Source organism: Pelodiscus sinensis, chromosome 1 (assembly GCF_049634645.1).
Source record: "Pelodiscus sinensis isolate JC-2024 chromosome 1, ASM4963464v1, whole genome shotgun sequence".
NCBI classification, from domain to species: domain Eukaryota; kingdom Metazoa; phylum Chordata; order Testudines; family Trionychidae; genus Pelodiscus; species Pelodiscus sinensis.
In genome coordinates, this window is record NC_134711.1 from 287,129,984 (window position 1) to 287,149,679 (window position 19,696).

General features: G+C 45.3%; 1 protein-coding gene across 2 annotated transcripts in view; it reads left to right on the forward strand.

Annotated features, from left to right (window-relative positions):
- COG3 (component of oligomeric golgi complex 3) overlaps positions 1-14,122 on the forward strand; it is a 56,283-nt gene extending 42,161 nt beyond the window's left edge. For both annotated transcript variants that reach the window (XM_075918998.1, XM_075918999.1), the window contains 6 exons: positions 2,662-2,750; positions 2,861-2,995; positions 5,354-5,429; positions 7,743-7,870; positions 10,537-10,635; positions 12,162-14,122. In XM_075918998.1, coding sequence (XP_075775113.1) covers positions 2,662-2,750; positions 2,861-2,995; positions 5,354-5,429; positions 7,743-7,870; positions 10,537-10,635; positions 12,162-12,191 — 557 coding nt within the window. In that variant the 3' untranslated portion in view covers positions 12,192-14,122. The remainder of the gene's footprint in view (positions 1-2,661; positions 2,751-2,860; positions 2,996-5,353; positions 5,430-7,742; positions 7,871-10,536; positions 10,636-12,161) is intronic.
- The last annotated feature ends 5,574 nt before the right edge of the window (positions 14,123-19,696 follow it).

A 19,696-nucleotide genomic window follows, 5' to 3' on the forward strand; every position in this document is an offset into this window, starting at 1 on the left:
GAGCTGTTTCTTGTTTCTGCTACTTACCAGATTGTTAAAATCTATCTGCAACTTACTTGCCTACGACAAAATTAAAATTTCCCTAGGTTTTTTGTAGAAGTTTAACTAGGGAAGTGTTCCATATGCTGTAAAGATAGTCAATACTTTTGTGTTTATCATAGTTGTTTCATGAAGCGCACAGACATCTAGTAAGAAGGAAAAATAATGAGCATAGGCCATATTTTCCCGAGTGCATAATGAAGCACAAAATTAAAAATCTTAATGGAAAAGGGTAGTGTAGGAGAGAGATTCAGTGCTGCTCATATTCCTGAGAAAAAAGAATCAGAAACATCTCTTTCCATTACGGAAGAGTGAGTTGAAGAAATAACCTTTTCTTTTCTGTCATCTAATATAATGTTATCTTTACTTTTGAAGTTACTGAATCTTATTACTAACAATTACATCTATTGCATTTGAACATCAATGAGACCTCCCTCCTATTAAGTAGTTTCTAGTTGGCTGGAGGTTAAAGGGTAAATATGTCCTTATGGTGTCTTGTCCTGGCTGACATAAAAGTTTGTTCTGTATCTTTTTTTAATGAATAAATCTTTGTACCAGCCAGTACCTTACAAAGATGGTAAGTAACTGGAAAAATTATGTTTATACTACATTTTAAAAGTTGTATAAGTGCTTATTTACTTTTTATTGTATAATGTCCTAAATTATTTTAACGTGATGTGGTATGTGTAAATAACAGTTGAAGTGATGAACCTATAGCTACAAAGACATTGTGAAGAGGGTAAAAGAAGGTTCAGTTGGACCAAGCTTTCTGCATATAGACTTAAGTGAAATGTAGATATAAAGTTCGAGACATCATCAACTTAAAAAGTGTGCTGCTCACTGAAAAAGAGGAACTTAAGGTTATTTTAACTAAGAGATGAGGAGTGGGGGGAAATATTTTTACTTTAGGCATTAGCACTTCCAAGATAGCTAGTCTTGTGATAGTCAGTTTCCCCTGTCTGTGTGGACCTCTTATGCAGCAACAAGGGAGAAAAAATTAAAATATAAAATTGGCAAATGGACTCGGACACAGGCAGAACCTGAAACCATTTCTAATTAATTTTTAAAAAATTAACTAGATTTTAGGCTGAGGGTATACTTTTAATCTCTCACTCATCTCTGGACAATGGGTTAATTTTCTTTGGCACTTATATATTGGTATATTTACTGCAGGTATTAGTATTACTACTTTTTTTTCCTCACTACTTCCACAATCCTCAAATAAAACCTGGTCAGTACTGAAATCTTGTACCTTTCCCTTATTAAAAATAAACACTATGCATTTAACACATCAGTCACTGGTTTGTGATGCTGTATGGGTCTTATTCTGTAAATCTTTACTCAGGTGACTAACTCCCTAGTTCTGTGAATAATCCCACTCACATCTGTAGGACTCTGCTCACTCATAACTTGAGAATTGAAGGATGGTCACTAAACTATAACCATTCTCTGCATCACTCCGTGCAGTTTGGTGTACTGTATTTGTCTATTTGAAGAATAGCTTCATAAGAAGAGTTTTTTCTTGTACAGCACCATGCACATGGCTGGCACTAACAAATATTAGTTGTCTGGCTATACCAGAAAGAGGACAGGCAACTGTGGATGTGGTTTCATTAGCCCACAATTTTATTCCTAAATGTCTGAAAATAACCAGCAGATAAAAGTATACAGCAAAGGTACTCCATAATCACTTACGTATACCCAGGGGGCTTCCCCTTTCCTGTCTTCGTCCCCAGCCAACCAGCTGCTGGGACCTTACTGCTCTGTCTCCCTTGCATGAGTATTAAAGGGGATTATAAAAGAGTGGGGACTGACTCCCTGCCATATCACTGGTGCTCCAAACACCCAATTTGTACTTTTAAAGGAGGTATTCTTTACAGATGATTTTCCCGTCCATTTTATCTGTTCAGTGTATCCCTTCCATATGAAAGAGCTATAGTGGTCATCTACCTCAAGATTACCTAATGAGTTGTAACATCATAGGCTTTCATATTTTCACTCTATTCTGTCTCCAGTTTATTGGGGAAGGTAAAAAGAATCCCCCCTCTTTGGCCAATATGGTGGTGAGGGAAACATTCCTTTCCATCCCCCAGGAAATGAATGGTTAGTGTTATGCCCATCCATAATCAACTGCTGCTATGGATGGGAGGGTGCATGCTGCTCAGTCAGATCCAAGTGAAAAAGAGGGTTTGTATTGCACACACATGGGGGTAAATAGTTTCTTTCTCTTTCAGTCACCTGGGGAGGGGAGGGAAATGGGTCAGTGTCCCCATGCTGACCTGCCCTGGAGCAGCCTCTACTCAGCATTCATGTCTCTAATCTAATTAATCTAATCCTTAAAGGGGCAACACACTTTCTCTGACAAGCCAAACAAAGAGCACCACAGCTTAATGGGCAGTGAGATCACTGTAAGCTCCCTGGGATGCGGATTCTCTCTTGTTTTGTTATTGTATAGAATGTAGCACCAGGGTCGCTGGTCTGATGGAGGCCTCGGGTGTAACTTTTATAACAAATAGTAGTAATCATGCCAAGCCATTGTAATGAAGAAATGAAGAATTTCGGTTTAAATTCCTCTGGCTTACTCCTGCACATTTATGGTGTGGTTGACTTTCTGCTTCACAGATGCAGCATTTAAAATCCTGAATCCAAAGACTGTTCCAAGATTTTTTAGGCTAAACAGCCACAACGCACTGATACAGTTCTTATTGGAGGTAATGGGAATGTTTCTGTTAACTCTGTGCAGGAAAAAAAAATCTCATTTCATTTAAATGTGTGGTGATTTCTGGGCAAATAAAAAGAAGAAAATTGTCTTATGTTCAAGGGTACTCCAGAGATCAGAGAACATTATATTGACTCTAAGAAAGATGTAGACCGCCATCTGAAATCCGCTTGTGAGCAGTTTATTCAGCAGCAAACCAAACAATTTATAGAACAGCTGGAGGAGTTCATGTCAAAGGTACAAATAGGCTCTGTACTCACTGTATTGATTGAAATGTTCTTTTTCCCTGAAAGAGCAGGATTAATTTATACTTACATTTGTTTAATGTTACTTTTATATTACAGGTTGCACCTCCCAAATCTGGGATTCTCTCATTCGGCAACATCCATAGTCTCATGACCATGAATGTTCCTGGATGAGAGAGTCCGAGGGGAGGAAATCCAGCAGCTGGGAACACATTGAAGCCCCATGAGTCTGTTAGCAACAAGACTGCAGCAGCCTGGATGGAGCACGATAGGGACTGTCTGCTGCCTAGCAGTGGGGCCAGAACCACAGCAGACCAAGAGGGGAAGCCTGGCCGAGCCATGTCAGCTTGGGATGCTACGGGGCTGCAGCAGCCTGGGTGGCTGTCCCGAGGGTGCCAGACAAGAGAAGTCCAACCTGTAGTTGTAGCTGGTAGAGCTGCCTGTACTTAGGCTACTTGACACTTCCCATTCTAAGACTCTCTAACCTCCTCAGAAATTGTTCAGCCATTGCTGAGAACAAGATTAGGGAAACACATGTTTTGCCCATGTTGAAAATAATTCTCTCACTGTTTCATTGAGAAGATGCATTCCTTCAGTGCTTTTGAGCCAGGACATGAAATTTAGCCAGGGTGTGGGGGGGGAGGGGGGGGACGACGACACGGCGGTGAAGAATATACCTGGGAATAAACCGTAATGATCTTGCTTAGAATACAGCATGAGAGATTGTAACACAGTGCTTTTAAGACAGTATTTTTCATGGGAAAATAGTGTTATCATTGGCAGAGAGGAGTAGTGTATATAAAATGGCTTCTTTTTCTCCTGATGTATACTACTGAGATGGAGGCAGGAGATCTATGGAGTTATCAGGCTTTTTTATAGTAACTTTTTTGTAGGGTAGGTTGTAAATTAGTCTGTTTGAAGGAGGGTGCAGCAAAGTTTCCACTCCATTCAGTATACCTCTCTGAACCTATATTAATGCTGAGTTCTCTGGAAGCAGTCTTTTTATATGCAAGTTCAGTGTGGAAAGATCATACATTGGAAGTGATGTTGTAGAATGCACTGAAGAGGAAAAGCACTAGAAATGCGAAACATTGTTATGAATTCTCAAATGTGTAAGCTTTTCAGTACAACTGTGAATAAATAAGTTTGTCTTAAGGATTATGACACCTCAGGGCTGGTGGTTGCAGTGTTGGAAGGGCCCCATAGATATCCTGTTTCCTTGCTTTTGGGAGTTCAGAAAATTACAATAATGAATTTACCTTTAAAAATGTGCCTATTGTACCTTGGTCCCTGGACTGGATGAAATATTTAGATGCCTAAAGATGGAAATAGGAACCTAGTGGAATTTACAAAAGTGCCTGATTTTAAGTTTAGAGCTCGTGTGCATGGTTCTGTGAGCATTCATGATATCTAGCTGGGTGTGGAGAGGCTCCACATGCAGTTGTGCTAAGTGATAACAGCACCTGGAAGAGTTTGTGGCTTGTTGCTATCAAAGCATTGTGAGAGCCAGCCCAGGCTGGAGAGTTAAGGGGGCAGCTGTCAAATATGCCCAACTCCTAGCCTTGTACCACCTTGTATGGCTCAAGTCTAGTGGTGCAAGATTATGAATTGGTTCACCACTTTCTCAAAGGAAAGTGGATATACAACAACTTTTGTAAATGTGAGCAGATTTATCAAACACTTTGGGCAAATATACTGGTATAAATAAGCAGTAAATCACATGTACTGATTACAAAAGATACATTTTAAACACTACACAAAAAGTCAGCATAAAATATAAGCACTCAGTCTAAACTTTCAACTATGTTAGACTAGGCAGCATCTATTAGACTGGGCAACATCTCCCCGCTGGGACCCCCGCAGACAGGGGCTTCTGGACCTGGCATGAGCTGGGATTGAGCAAGCCTAGCTCAGTCCTGGCGTGAGCCAGGTCCAGGAGCTACCTCTATTGTGGCTCTGCAGTTTAAATATAGTAAGAGCCAAGTGCACAGGCTGATAGAGGCAGCCAGTGGGGGAGAGGAAGGGAGAAGAGGAAGTAGTCAACTAATTGACTATTCTTTTACATCCCTATTGTATACAAATCAGAAATGTGGAGGTTACAGGGCGCTCCTTCCAGGTACAGAGTGTAACACATAAATCTTACACTATTGTTGGAATTGCATTGGTCATGGCTTCACTTTCCTTCTATTTATATCCTCAATCAAAATCTACAGGAAAGGGGTGGGAAAAAAAGACCTCAGACTAGAAATTTTAGGAGATTTAATTAAATGTTACTGGTTGGTCTGTCATGATTTCACTTTGATATCAGTGGAAACAAAAATTTCTCATTGTTTCAATCTAATTGTTTTAGGTTGCTGCATTAAAAACAATGGCCAGCCAAGGAGGCCCCAAATACAATCTTTCACAGCAGCCTTGGGCACAACCAGGTATTCCTTTGCTTTACATTTTTTATTTTATTCAGAATAGTCTTGTGGAGGCTCTTGTATTACAGCCTCTCCCCGACTTATGAACCGGTTACGGACCAAGCAATTAGTCGTAACTCGGTTTGTTTGTAAGTCAGACCCCATAGAGTTACATGCGACGGCGCTGTTTATAAGTGCGGATCGCGTTCGTAACTTGGGGTCCGTCATTTACGACAGCTTCGGTCGTAAATGCGAATGGTCGTAAGTTGACCATTCGCAACACAGGGACTGGTTGTATAATAAATTGGCTAATAAAAGGACTGTGTGTTAGTTCTCACTTTTCTCTAGAACTTGTTTTAAAAACTCTTCCACTTACCAAAACAACCTTTCTATTTATCACTTTTGAGAATATTAAAGCAATACAAAATGCATCCTGGACCATTTCAGAAAGTAATTTTTCTGTACTACTAGGTTATGACTTTTGAAATTAAGAACCTAAAAAGTTACATTATTTAAACTGTATTTAGGGGCTACACTGATTTTCAAAGTGCCAAACACAACTCCTCTGTGGCTTCAGTTTAGCCATAGTATTTTCAACAATTGTGCAAATTTCAATATCTAGTACTAGAGCTTCATCTGTATCCTCTAAGTTGCCTTTTGCTGTCTGAAAAACTTCAGCGCTCGAATTTAATTTGCGCAGTGCATGGGTGTATTAAATAGTGTTGAAGATTTGACTGTTGAAATGCATTTTTCAGTTGCTGGCCATTTAATGAAAAGTTGCTTAAAAGGTCATGCTCCTGCTTCTATACCAAAGGGATTACTGAGGCCAGGTCTACACCAGACCTTGAAAGTTGGGTTAAGGTACACCACTCCAGCTACGTAAAATACTTCCCTTTCTCCTTGTGACTGAGAGAAGTACTAGCACTAACCAGAGCTACCCTTAGTGTTCTGTTTAGTGGATCTTAACTAGACTTGCTAAATCAAACACCAGCAGATCAATCTCCAGCGCACCAAGTGAAGACATGGCCTGAGTCTGTTTTTGAGGCCTATCATTTATACTTTGGTAAACATATTACATTCACAACTCTTGAGAACTAGCCAATTAGCCCATTATAAGATGGGATTTTCAGGTCTCTCCTCCACGTCGGTCTTCTCTCCTGAGCCTCCTGTCTCTCGCTCCGGGTCTCTTTCTCTCTCTCTCTCTCTCTCTCCTCCTCCTCCTACTGCCTCCCCCCCACTCTCTCTCAGCTCTCCTCCACCTTCTGCCTCTCTCTCTTTCTCTTCTCCCCCTCCTTCCTCTCACTCTCTCTTCGCTCTCCTCTGTCTCTGTTGGGGATACACGCTCATCCAGGTCCCTCGCCATGGGCGTGTACATTGCCTCCGGTCGTGGCACTCGGCTGACTTCTGCACCGCTCAGCCAGGCCGCCGTGTGGGAGCAAGCAGTGCAAGTGGCCATTTGGGCCCCGCGCTCCCCATGCAGCACCCCCATCTGCTGTAACGGCCGCTTGCTCCCGTGCGGTGGCCCAGCTGAGCAGTGCAGAAGTCAGCCGAGTGCCACGGTGGGAGGCAGCAGCGCCGCCCAGAGGGAACAGCCAGCATTTCAGCGTTACAGAGATTGGGCTACTATATATATGATATATGTAAAATAGGAAGCCAACTACAATCTTTCGTATTGAGAGCTCAAATGATAATGCTTCCTGGGAACCTTTGCTGGGGTTAACCAGTTAGTATTTTGTGATATTTACAACAAGTAGATCTAGAAATCAGAATCTTTCTGTGTCATTGGTCTGAACCTTTAGTTGCATTAAGTTCTTACAATGACTTCTGTCATGTTTGTCCATATTTCAGTGCTGCCTCATTGCAGGTCAGACGCTGCTAATTTGAACTTTTGGTTATAGTTTCTAGCTTCTTCATACATTTGTTTTGTGATTTTGTACATAAGTGCAAATGAGAACCTGTTTATCTTTACTGAAAATTCAAGAAGCAGCTGGTATGTAGGACAGTGCCAAAGAGCTTTTTGCCATGCTGTCAGATTTCGGGGAGGCAGGAGAAGGGAAAAGAAAATACAAAAGCTGTGCAAGAGTGTTTAAAAAAAAAAAGTAATTCCTTATCTCCCACCCCCACCCCCAATGTTCTTGAATATTTCCCCATATTTTCTTCTAGCATCTGAAAATGGCATTAAAAATATGTATCAACAATATAAAAACAATGTTTCAATCCAGCAGAGCATTCCTGGAGTGGTAGGATGCATAGCTGTCCTGAGGCATACTGTTTTTGTAGACTTTCAGTCAGCAGAAGCAAATGTTTGTGTCTAATCATTTTAAATTTTATTTCCAGCAAAAGTCAACGATTTAGTGTCTTCCATTTACAAGACAATAAAAACAAAACTTCCATCAACATTACGAAGCATGTCATTATACTTGGCCAATAAGGATACTGAATTCATTTTGTTTAAGCCAGTTAGGGTGAGTATTGTTAGGGTATACATCAACATACTTTCCATGTATTGGCCAGCCTTAATATATTTGATTAGATTCTGAAAATGTACTTTGTAAGCTTAGTAATTTTTATTCTTATTTTTGTAAGAATGAATTAATATAACTGTTTAAGTTTCTTTATCAGATTAAAAGTCTTAGGGGGTAGCTATATTAGTCTGTAACTTCTCTCTGTATTTTTTGTTAGCCCCTAAGGGCATGTCTACACTTGCACCCTCTTTCGAGAGAGGGATGCAAATGAAGACATTCAAAATTGCAAATGAAGCCCGGATTTAAATATCCCATGCTTCATTTGCATATTTGCATTATGGCGCTATTTCAAAATAACAGACACTGTTAAGACGCAGTTATTTCAAGAGAAACCCTTTCTTGAAATAACTGGTAAACCTCATTGTATGAGGAGTAAGGGTTATTTCGAGAGAAGGGTTTCTCTCGAAATAACCGCGTCTTAACAGCGTCTGTTATTTCAAAATAGTGCTATTTTGAAATAGCGCCATATTGCAAATATGCAAATGAAGCGTTGGATATTTAAATTGCAGCTTCATTTGCAATTTCAAATGTCTTCATTTGCATCCCTCTCTCAAAAGAGGGTACAAGTATTAGACATACCTTAAGGCAGTGGTTTTCAACCTTTTCAGCACAAGGTCACTTTTTCAATTTAAGTGCAATGTAAGAGCTACCTCAGCCCAAATATCCTTGCCCTGCTTCCTTCTTGCCCCTTCTTTGAGGCCCTGCCCCTGCTCCACCCTTCTCCAAGGCCTCACCCTGCTCACTCCATCCCTTTTCCTCTCCCGTCCTTACTCACTTTCACCAGGCTGGGGTAGAGGGTTGGGGTGCAGGCTCTGATCTGGGACTAAGGGGTTTGGCGTGTGGGAGGGGCTCCAGGTTTAACCCAGGGTGGGGGATTTGGGGTCCAGGAGGGGTTTCAGGGTGCAAGGTCTGGGAAGGAGTTTGTGTGCAGGGGAACTCATATCTGGGGCAGGAGTTTGGGTGCAGGAGGTTCAGGGCAGGAACAGGAGCTCAGGAAGCAGGCTTTGGCTGGGCCCCATTTAACTGAGATGGCTTCCAGGTGGAGCAGTGGGGGTAAGGAGGCTTACTGCTGCCCTGTACCACTACTAAAAGCAGCTGACATGTACAGCAATGGCTTCATATGCCTGCTCCTCATCTACAAGCACTGAGCCCACAGCTTCTGCTGGCCACGGTTCCCCATTACTGATCAATGGGAGCTGCAGGAGTGGTGTCTGCCGGCAAGGGCAGCATGTGGAGACCCCCTGCTCTGCCTCTCTCAGGGGCTGCAGGGGGATGCCAGCCACTTCCAGGAGCAGCAGTTACCACAGGGATAATTACTCCTGCCATGACAGGTTCGGCATTTTAGAACTCACTACTCAAATAATTACATTTAAGCGTAAGAGAGAAATGAAAATTATGAAATGCACAGACCAGTCAAAACCAAAAGTAACCCACTTTGCAAGCAGTAAAAGTAACAACCCCCCACGTATATGTTGGGTAGGGAGAGGAGAGTGAAGGATAGTGTGTGTTTGTGAGAAGGTCACTCTCACACTGTGTGTCTCTGTCAGAGATTTACATTTACAAGCTCCCTCCATCCTCTTTTCTCTGTGGAGATAGGGTACAGAAGTGAGGGGAGGAGGGTCACCCTGACATCAGCCCCCCCCCCCCCTTCTCTCTCCCACACCCTGCACAGCAAGCAGGAGGTGCCCAGGAGGGCAGCTCCAAGGCAGAGGGCAGGAGCAGCATGACAGTGGGTGAAGGACGACTGAAGTGCCAGCGCTTGATAGCTTCCGGCCAAACAAGCTAGGATCACCTGTCAGAGGCTCCAAGATCTACTGGTAGATCCCAATCTACTGGTTGGTGACCACTGTTCTAAGATGCTACAGGACTACTTGTTTATCAGATTATTTATTTTTCTTGTTGACTTTGACAAGATTTTCTGAATTTCTGCTGCTCTTGTCCATTCAATAGATTCTTGTGAGTTAATGTACATTAGAAATCCAGATAGTAAGCATGTGAAAGACCATGCATATTATAAGTAAGCATGTTTCATAAATCATAGTGTGAATCTGCTCTGAAAAGGAGCTGTGTAAAAATGACACCTTATTCCGTAAATGTTCAGAGTAAAGAAAATGTAAATTGCTTTTACTCCTATCCAGAGTGCACAACAAACACTATATTGAGAGAGAGGAACTGGTTTATGTTTTTTTTTCTTGTGTCTCAGCAACGATTAATAAGTTCAGTCAGTTAAACCTGTGCAGATCGATCAAAGGCAATGAAGTTTGGCATGTTTAACAAAGGGCCTATTACTGGTGAATGTGCATACACAGGAAAATCCAGCATGGTTCTTATATGCCAAGTTAACTGTACAGGGCTAGGTGTTAAGAACCCCCCCATGTTTTACTTGTTAATGTAGCATATAGGATCTGGAGTAGTCACACAATAGACAAAGAAACCTCTCCATGCCATTTTTAGTTACTTTTTAAGAGGAGAACCACTTTTAAGAGCACAAATTCTTCCATGCTCAGCTCTATGCACTTCAGAGGCTGTTCCATACACAGGACATTCAGTCTGAGACAGATCTTGTGATATGCCAACACTAAATGTTTTTCTTTTCTTTTTTAAAGAATAACATTCAGCAAATGTTCCAGAAACTCCATGCTTTGTTAAAGGAAGAATTTAGCAATGAAGATCTTCAGATCATAGCTTGTCCTTCAATGGAACAGGTATAGAATGAAGCTCCTCATTTTACAGATTGCTCATTTTTACATGACTAGCTCACGTTTTTAAATTAACCTGCTTTTCCATTTTGCCTAATTTTTATTCATATTTCTCTTTTCTGATTCTTTGAAAGTCCAGAATTAATTTGAGCTCTAAACCCTGGGAAAATGCAATTGTTTAGTTTTTACAAATATCTTCTAGGAAGCTTTAAAACAGAGATTAATGATTAAGATGTGCTGCTTTGGGATTGTACAAAGTCAGGGCAAGGACTGCTCTGGTGAACTGCCCACATTTTGGGCACCTTTCCTGTTTGGTGAAGTGATCACATGTGCTAGGTGTGTAAAAATTATGAAGGAATTGCAAGGATCTGTTTGAACTAGACAACTGGAAAAAGGTGGCTGATCATGGGAACTTAAACAGAGTTTCAGGTTTAAGGAGGGCCTTTATCCTCCAATAACCAGTGCAAGGAACTCTCTGCATCAGGAGGCCCCCCATAAGCTACTCTCTTAGAGTACGTCTACACAGCAGCGTTATTTCAGAGTAACTGATGTTATTTCAAAGTAACAAAATGCACATCTACACAGCAAGCTATTATTTCAGATAATGTCGAGCTGGAGGACTTTTTACTCTGACTCCTGTAACCTTCATTTCACAAGGAGTAAGAAAATCAAAGGAAGAGTGTTCTTCCTTTGACTTCCTGCTGTGTAGACAGCACCAAAAGCAGAATTAAGCTATTTTGATTTCAGCTATGCAGTTGACGTAGCTGAAGTTGCGTAGCTTAATTCTTCTTTTGCCCTGCTATATAGACATGCCCTTTGAGATCCCATACATTAAAAAAAAAAAAAAAAAAAACAGTTTATTGGACATCACTTGTATCTTGGGTATAGGAGATCAACTGGTAATTCTTGTTCACATAGTATTTAACTGTTAACCAAATATGTGGACAGGAGGAGTTTCCCTGCAGGGTATTTTTGACAGGGAACATGAAGTGGGAGAAGAATATTAACTTCCTCTGAAAATGGAGCAGAAATAATTTAATGGCATAAGGTGGATTTTTTCCCATAGTAGTTAGGTTTCTGTTCTTTTGGTGATGGACAATGATACATCTGTCTCTTGGATCTCTTGCATTCCTCTGCTTCTGATTTATGTAAGATTTCTGGATTATTAGCAATGTTAATGATTCAGAATGTCCCTCTTGGGTATTTTAAATGTACTTAATTATCAACTGGCTATTGCACATAACTTTCTTTTAAAATTACACATAGACCTATTAGAAGCAGTTTTGATGCAATAGATTGTAACAGTTGAAAGAGCTAGTCTGTCAAGTCATCAATTGCATAGTAGGAATTTGTAAGTTAGCCAGAGCTGGTGATTGCATTTTTTGACCAATATTTTTATAATTGTTCTCTTGGTTCTTCTAAATCCTTGGAGAGTTGTAAAATGTGTGTTTAGATGCTCAAATGGCAGAAGTCTGCCTGCACCTGCTGATGGTAACGACACAGTAGTTAACATGCTTTCATTTGCCTTTCAGGTGAACCTGCTTTTGTCAGTGTCTAAATAACCCAACAGGCAGGCTGTTTGAAGTAAATTTCAGTGATATGCCAGACAGTGAAGGGGACATGAAGTCATTTGCCAGAAGTAAATAAGGGACTTGCCTTGACAGATCCCTGTGACCAGCTTTAATACTCCCCAGGCTGCTTAACACTGACTCACCGAAGAATTGGGTTCTACAAATTGTTTCAAGTAGAACATTTTATTTCTTTTCTAAAACTTTAAGGGGGCAAACTCACTGCAGATTTGTATCCAAGCTCCGTTTCTGCCTCGCTATCAGATGTAAACATGTCTCAGATTGGAATGCTAAGGCTTAAATATATTTAAGACCTTCCTTTTTTCCCTGACATGAAGATGTGTGTGCAGTAAAAGAGCAAACGATTTCATGGGACGCACTGAAAATAAATGTCAGGAAATCAAAGTTGAAAAATGTCAGTATGCAGTGGGTTTGACTGGGCTGGTGACATGAGCATCAAGCATTGCTGCAAGTTCGTTTTGACAGGCACACTAATTTTTCTCAAGCCTCCTAAGAATCCCGTTAGTCCCAATACATTTGGAGAACATAATTCAAAGTACGTTAGTTTGTGAAAACTGTGTCTTGTTCCCTTAATTTTCAGAAAGCTCTGCAACATTTGATGCCATTTCTTGTGGTGTGTCCTGTAATGATTAGTAGATATGAGCATTGATCTTTGTACTTCAATGTTCTGGAGTGAAGAATCTTTAAAGAGCTCTTACTGTGATATGAAATGAATCTGTGGGGTTTGCAGTGAAAAGCTGTGCAATATAATTGTGAATGTTTGTGAGAGGGAACTACCCATGTACTAACGGCTTTGTTGCAAAGGTAAGGCTTAGCATTGAGATTTTCAGGTACTTGTGGTTTCAGGTGAAGGGGTTCCGATTTAAGGTTGAGCAGTGCAGCTGCATTGTCAGAAGTGAGCACGTGGATGCTGTAGGCTAGGGAAAGGGGCTCAAAGAGCAGTGCCTGGTGGCAAAGCTGTGACTATGGATCTTGTACAGTTACTGATGCTGTGGAGTAAAAATGTGTAAAGGCGAAGTGGGTGATGAGTGAATACAAAAGCACCTTTGTAAGTTAGAGAAGAATCTACTGATCAATAACCTATGCATATGTCTAACATCTGATTATGGTCAGTGTCCAGTGAGTGATTGATGCACAACATTGGTATGGTCCTTTTCAGAAGGTTGTCCATAAACTGGATGAAACACTGAAAATGGCTTCAGAATGTCTTTACTGACCTTATTGTACGGATAAGTGGAAGATAATACAGTACTTAAATGGCAGATTTTTACTTATTCTCTAGCTCGCATATTGTAGAAATTTTTACATATCTTTGGAATCTTGGATTTAACAGTTTTGCTATTACAGATCAGTTGACTGGCTTCTAAAAAATCAAGTTTTAAAGCCACCATGTGGAGCATTGTAGCAAACACTCTGGGATAGGGAAATGGTACTTATAGGACCCTGTGCAACTATTTGAAATTAACTAAGGAACTAATAAGGAAGAGAACTTTCCCTTTACCTATTCAAGAACATAGGCTGTAAAATAATGTCAAATGCATTGTTATATATGTACATTTGGTCTTTTTATAGTGTTTTACAAAAGTGTGCATGATTTGCTATACAGAGTTATGACTGTACAGAAATGGTCTGAAGGGTAAAATACTGTTAGTCACTCGTGTTTTGAATCTTTTCACTTCTAAAATACTCAGACAGCTCTGGGACAGCTGATTTAAAAGATTACAGGAGCAATCAATTTATTCAGCTTGTTTGCTAAATGAAGATTTGTTTAAACATGTACAGTTTCAGATATTTACATATACAAATAGTGTAAATACTTTCAGAAGATTAATTTAAAGTGCTTTATATCTGATTAGACATGGCTGTTTTTAATGTTTTTTTTTAAATAAAAATTTTGCTTCGTATTTTGGTCTCTGTGTGTAGCTGTGTGTGTATTGAAGACTTGTCTGACAAAGTAACTATAATGGTAAACCAATAAATATCTTGCAGGCATGCATGATGCTTCATTAAGAAAGACAAGATGTTTTGTTGTTAGCAGTAAGAGCACTGACTATCTGGCACAGATGGATGTATTACTGAGTGCACAGCTAATTGTGTTAAATTAATCTCTTTATAGTCATAATAAGAGTAAATTTGTATTTTCTTTACTCATGAAGGATCTTGTGTGACTAAGTGGTCTCTTCACTGCAATTTTATTATAGAGAAGAAGCTAAGGTTGTTATATTTTAACTAATTGGCTTTTGCTAAGAGTAAACTTGGGAGCTGATGGCAGAATGCACAAATAGTATCCAGCCCTTATTTTATTTGATGTCTTTTCTTGTTGCCTAGCTACTTGCAGGCTCATCTGTCTGTCCTTTCTTATTATATATTGAAAGTATTCTTCTTCTTCGAGTGGTTGCTCATGTCCATTCGAAGTAGGTGTGCATACCGCGTGCACCGCATCTTCCGGAGCGTTTTCCCTAGCGGTACCCGTAGCGCCGGTAGGGCGCCCCCTGGAGTGGCGCCGCCATGGCGGGGCATAAGTACCCCTGCCGGCGCTGCCCCACCTCAGTTCCTTCTTACCGCAGCGACGGTCGTTGGAGCATCTCTATCTTTCTTAGTCTCGTAGTTAGTTAATAGTTCCCATTCTCACGTTGGTTTGTAAATAGTTCTTGTAGTTAGATAGTTAGGTTCTTTGTTTTGTTCTTTCCCCCTTGGGGGTAAGGAATGCCAGGGTCGCAAGGCTTCAAAACGTGCGCTGACTGTGGGAAGTTTATGCCCAGGGCGACCCACACAACAGTTGTCTTAAGTGTTTGGGTGAGGCACATCTGGCTATTGCCTGTAAGATCTGCAAGTCCCGTACCAGAAAAGAAAGGGTTTCTCGCCTGAAGCTTCTCCTCATGGAGACAGCACTTCAACTGGTGCTGCCGGAACAGCCCCCAGTGTGCAGTGCACTGGCTTCCACGCGGGAGGCTCCTCACCGACACCATGCGTCGGCGTCGAGGTCTCGGCACTGGTCTCACTCTCCTCTGACTAAGAGAGTGAAGAAATCACGGGGAAGGTCCCCTTCGAAGAAGGCAGCTTCGGCTGGGCACCGCGCCGTGGGCTCACCGGTGCGTGTATCGCCACCGCACCGTCGGCGCCGAGGAGGCTTCGATAGTCCTGGTCGCCTGCCTCTGCACCATCCATCCACGCCAGATACGTTCGAGGCAGCGCAGGACCTTATTAGCCTCACGACCTCCACGCCATCTTCGGTTAACTTGGAAGGGTCGAGGTCACCATTGTCGGAGGCTCGGCTGGCTATGGCTTCACCCCAGCATGGCCCAGGTCGGCACGCTAAAGTGGCTTATGCGTCGGGACCACCCCATGTGGGGTCAGTACCGATCGCTACTTCGGCACCCTTCTCGACGCCGAACAGTCATTCTCAGGGAGCTTCTAGCCATGCGCGAACTTCGCTGCAGTTGAGCTCCTTGCCATCTCCCTGCCTGGCGGTGCCGTATCTGAGTAGCCATGTGGCGTCCACTCAGACATCTCTTTCCCCCATGGAGGTCACCCAGGAGCCGGCGTCCATCTCCGTGCCTTCATCTGCACCAGCATCGACGCAGTGGTCTCGACAGGCACCGGGCCTGGGTACCCCGGTGACGCAACTGACGGCCACAACTCAACCGGCACCAGGCCTGAGCACCCCGGTGCCGCAGCCATTGGCGCCATCTTACCCGGCATCGAGCCTGAGCACCCTGGTGCCGCAGCTGCTGGCGACGCAACTGGCACCAGGCCTGAGCACCCGGGTGCCACAGCTGCTGCCAACTCAACCGGCTCCGGGCCTGAGCACCCCGGCGCCGCAGATGCTGATGACTTATCAGGCACCAGGCCTGGGCACCCCGGTGCCGCAGCTGCTGGCGACTCAACCGGCACCGGGCCTAAGCACCCCGGTGCCGCAGCTGCTGGCGATGCAACTGGCACCAGGCCTGAGCACCCTGGTGCCACAGCTGCTGCCAACTCAACCGGCACCGGGCCTGAGCACCCCGGCGCTGCAGATGCTGATGACTTATCAGGCACCGGGCCTGGGCACCATGGTGCCGCAGCTGGCAATGTCGCAGTCTGTACCAAGTCTGGGTGCCGTAGACTTCGGCACCGGGTCTGGGTCCCCCGGTGCCGCAACCGTCAGCGAGCCTCCCGGCACCAGGCATGAGTCCCCCAGTCCTACAGACAGTACAGCCCCGACGTACTCATGCGGGTAAGCCAGAGTCCATGGCAAGGTTTGCCCCGCACTCCTCCTCGGCTCCACCATGGCCGGAGTCCGGTTACTCTTCGGACTCGGATGCTGTCTCAGTCCGTTCGGGCTCTTCGGGAGCGTCCTCGGCCTACAGGTCCAGGTCCAGACATAGGAGGGACCACACTCAACAGACGTGGCCTCCGCACCCGCAGTGGCCTTTCTGGACCCCCTGGGCCTACCATCAGTGGCAAGGTCAGCTGCCTCCTTCTCTGGGGTCGGGGACCTCAGGGCACCGATCCCAACCGTCGGCGTGCCTGTCCTGGGCCCCGCCCTCCCCTCTTCGGGCGCCGCAACCCAATCCAGCGGCACCGCAATCCTCGGCACCGGAGGTGGACCCATCGGGAGCGCAAGCCGCCCAGACAGCACCGCAGTTGGCAACAACTGTTCCTGTGCCAATTCAGGAGTCCTCGTCGTCCTCGTCGTCTCCGGATGAGGCACTAGCAGACCCTGCACCGAGTCTGCCGTCAATGGATGCCCGCACGCATCAGGACCTCCTCCGCCGCATGGCTTCCAACTTAGCCATTACGGTGGAACCTGTCATCGAGGACACGGATCCAATAGTGGACATCCTCACGGAAGATGCATCTACACGATTGGCCTTACCACTTAACAAAACGGTGTCAAAGATTACCAATGCCCTGTGGCAAACACCGGCAACCTTGACCCCTACCTTAAAAGGGGTCGAGAGGCATTATTATGTTCCAAACTCGGGACATGAATACCTGTATTCACAACCCATCCCTGGGTCCTTGGTCGTACAAGACGCGGCCCAAAAGGAAAGACTCCCTCAGCCTGGTCCTTCCCCAAAGGCGAGGGAACCTAAGCGGCTGGACCTGTTGGGCCATAAGATTTACGCTGCAGGAGCGCTGCAACTCCGCATTGTGAATCAACAGGCGATGCTAAGCAGGTATGCTTTTAACACTTGGCAGGCCGCCGAAAAGTTCCACGACAGACTCCCTGTGGAGGACCGTCAGGAGTTTGTGGCTGTTGCCTTGGAGGGTAAAGTCAACGCGCGGACCGCTCTCCAGGTGGCTCTGGACAGTATGGACTCAGCAGCCCGCACGATGGCGACTGGGGTCGTTTTGCGTCGGGGGGCATGGCTCCATGTCTCGGGAATTCCCCCGGATGTGCAGCATATGATACAGGACTTGCCCTTTGAGGGCAAAGCTCTGTTCTCGGAGCACACTGACTCTAGGCTCCATACCCTAAAGGACACGAGGTCTACCTTGAAATCCTTGGGCATTCACACGCCGGCTCTGCAGCGGCGACAGCTGCCCTATAGGCAGCAGGGGAGGACGCAGCCCCAGGCCCCCCGTGGGGATTATTGGAGGCACCGCTCCCGGGCCTCCGGTGGAGGTTCCGGGGCGGCCGCGCACCTTCAGGGCGCTAGGGGTCTATGTCGTCGCCCCAGAACCGATGCCCAGCGGGGAGGTCCTCACGGTCCTTCCCATCAGGGCAAGCCCCAGTTTTGACGCCCTGTTCGAGAGGTCCGGTACCAATCTCCCGCCCTGGCCCCCCGTTTGGGGCCAGGCTATACCTTTTTGCCCAGGCATGGGCCATAATAACATCAGATGTCTGGGTTCTGAACATTGTGAATGGGGGCTATTTTATCCCGTACCTAGGTCCGCCGCCCTCAAAACCCCCTTCTCCTTCCATAGCAAGGGACACCTCTCACGAACACATACTGTGTCAGGAGGCGTCTGTGCTCCTCAATAAAGGAGCAATAGAGGAGGTTCCTCCGCATTTGCGAGGAAGGGGTTTTTACTCCCGTTATTTTGTTGTCCCCAAGCCGAAGGGAGGGGTCCGCCCCATCTTGGACCTTCGAGATTTAAACAAGACGGTCATAAAACACAAGTTCAGAATGGTGACCTTGGCATCGGTCATCCCAGTGCTACAATTGGGAGACTGGTATGCGACTCTCAACCTCAAGGACGCGTACTTCCACGTGGCGATCAGACCCAGCCACAGGAGGTTCCTCAGGTTTATGGTGGCCCAATCCCATTTTCAGTTTACGGTGCTCCCTTTTGGTTTATGTACGGCACCGAGGGTATTCACGAAATGCATGGCGGTGGTTGCCGCATATCTCTGCAAACAAGGCGTACACGTGTTCCTGTACTTCAACGATTGGCTGATCCGAGGTCGCTTGTACGGGCAGGTAGAAGCTCACATGGCACTCACAAGACCCCTCTTCCTAAGGTTGGGACTCATGATAAATGTCAAGAAGTCATCCCTGACTCCCTCCCAACAGTTAGAATTCGTGGGAGCCCTCCTCGATTCGAGGGTGGCAAGGGCGTTCCTGCCCAAGAGCAGATTCCTCTCCATAGTGGAGCTGATCTCAGGGTTAACCCGGTCCCCTATGACGACCCCTCGGGTCTGCTCCGGGCTCCTGGGCCATATGGCGGCGTGTACGTACATGGTCCGCCATGCCAGATTGAGGATGAGACCCCTGCAGGCGTGGTTGGCGAGGGCCTTCAGCCAGTCCAGGGGTCTTTGGGACTCAATAATTACGGTGCCCACAGAAATTCTGGACTCCCTCCTATGGTGGACCCAGGAAACTGTGGTATGCAGCAGGGTTCCTTTCAATGCCCCTCCCCCCCTCCCTGACGCTGGTCACCGATGCGTCCGACCTGGGCTGGGGAGCACACCTGGGGCGGCACAGGACTCAAGGCCTTTGGTCCCCCTCCGAGCGAGCCCTGCACATAAACGTCCGGGAATTGCGGGCGGTGAGGAGAGCCTGCGAAACCTTCCTGCCAAGGCTCGCCCACCGCTCCATCCTGGTTCATATGGACAACACAGTGGCGGTTTTTTACCTCAACAAGCAGGGCAGGGCACGATCACCTCCCTTCTGCAAAGAGGCCCTGCGGCTTTGGCACCTGTGCGTCAAGCACAGAATCACACCGCAAGCGGAGTACCTCCCGGGGTGCAAAAACCTGCTGGCGGACATGCTGAGCAGATCCTTTGGAACCCAAGAGTGGACCCTCAAGGACTCGGCTCTCCGCCAGGTTTTCCGCAGGTGGAGTTATCCCCGCCTAGACCTGTTCACCTCGGCAAGCAATGCCAAGTGCAGGAACTACAGTTCCCTGCTGGGGCTGGGGAAATATTCCCTGGGGGATGCCCTGACGACCGTGTGGCCAGAGGGCGTCCTCTATGCCTTTCCCCCGTTTCCCCTAATTTCCAGGGTATTGACCAGGGCAAGGACCTTTCGGTCCTCAATCATTCTCAT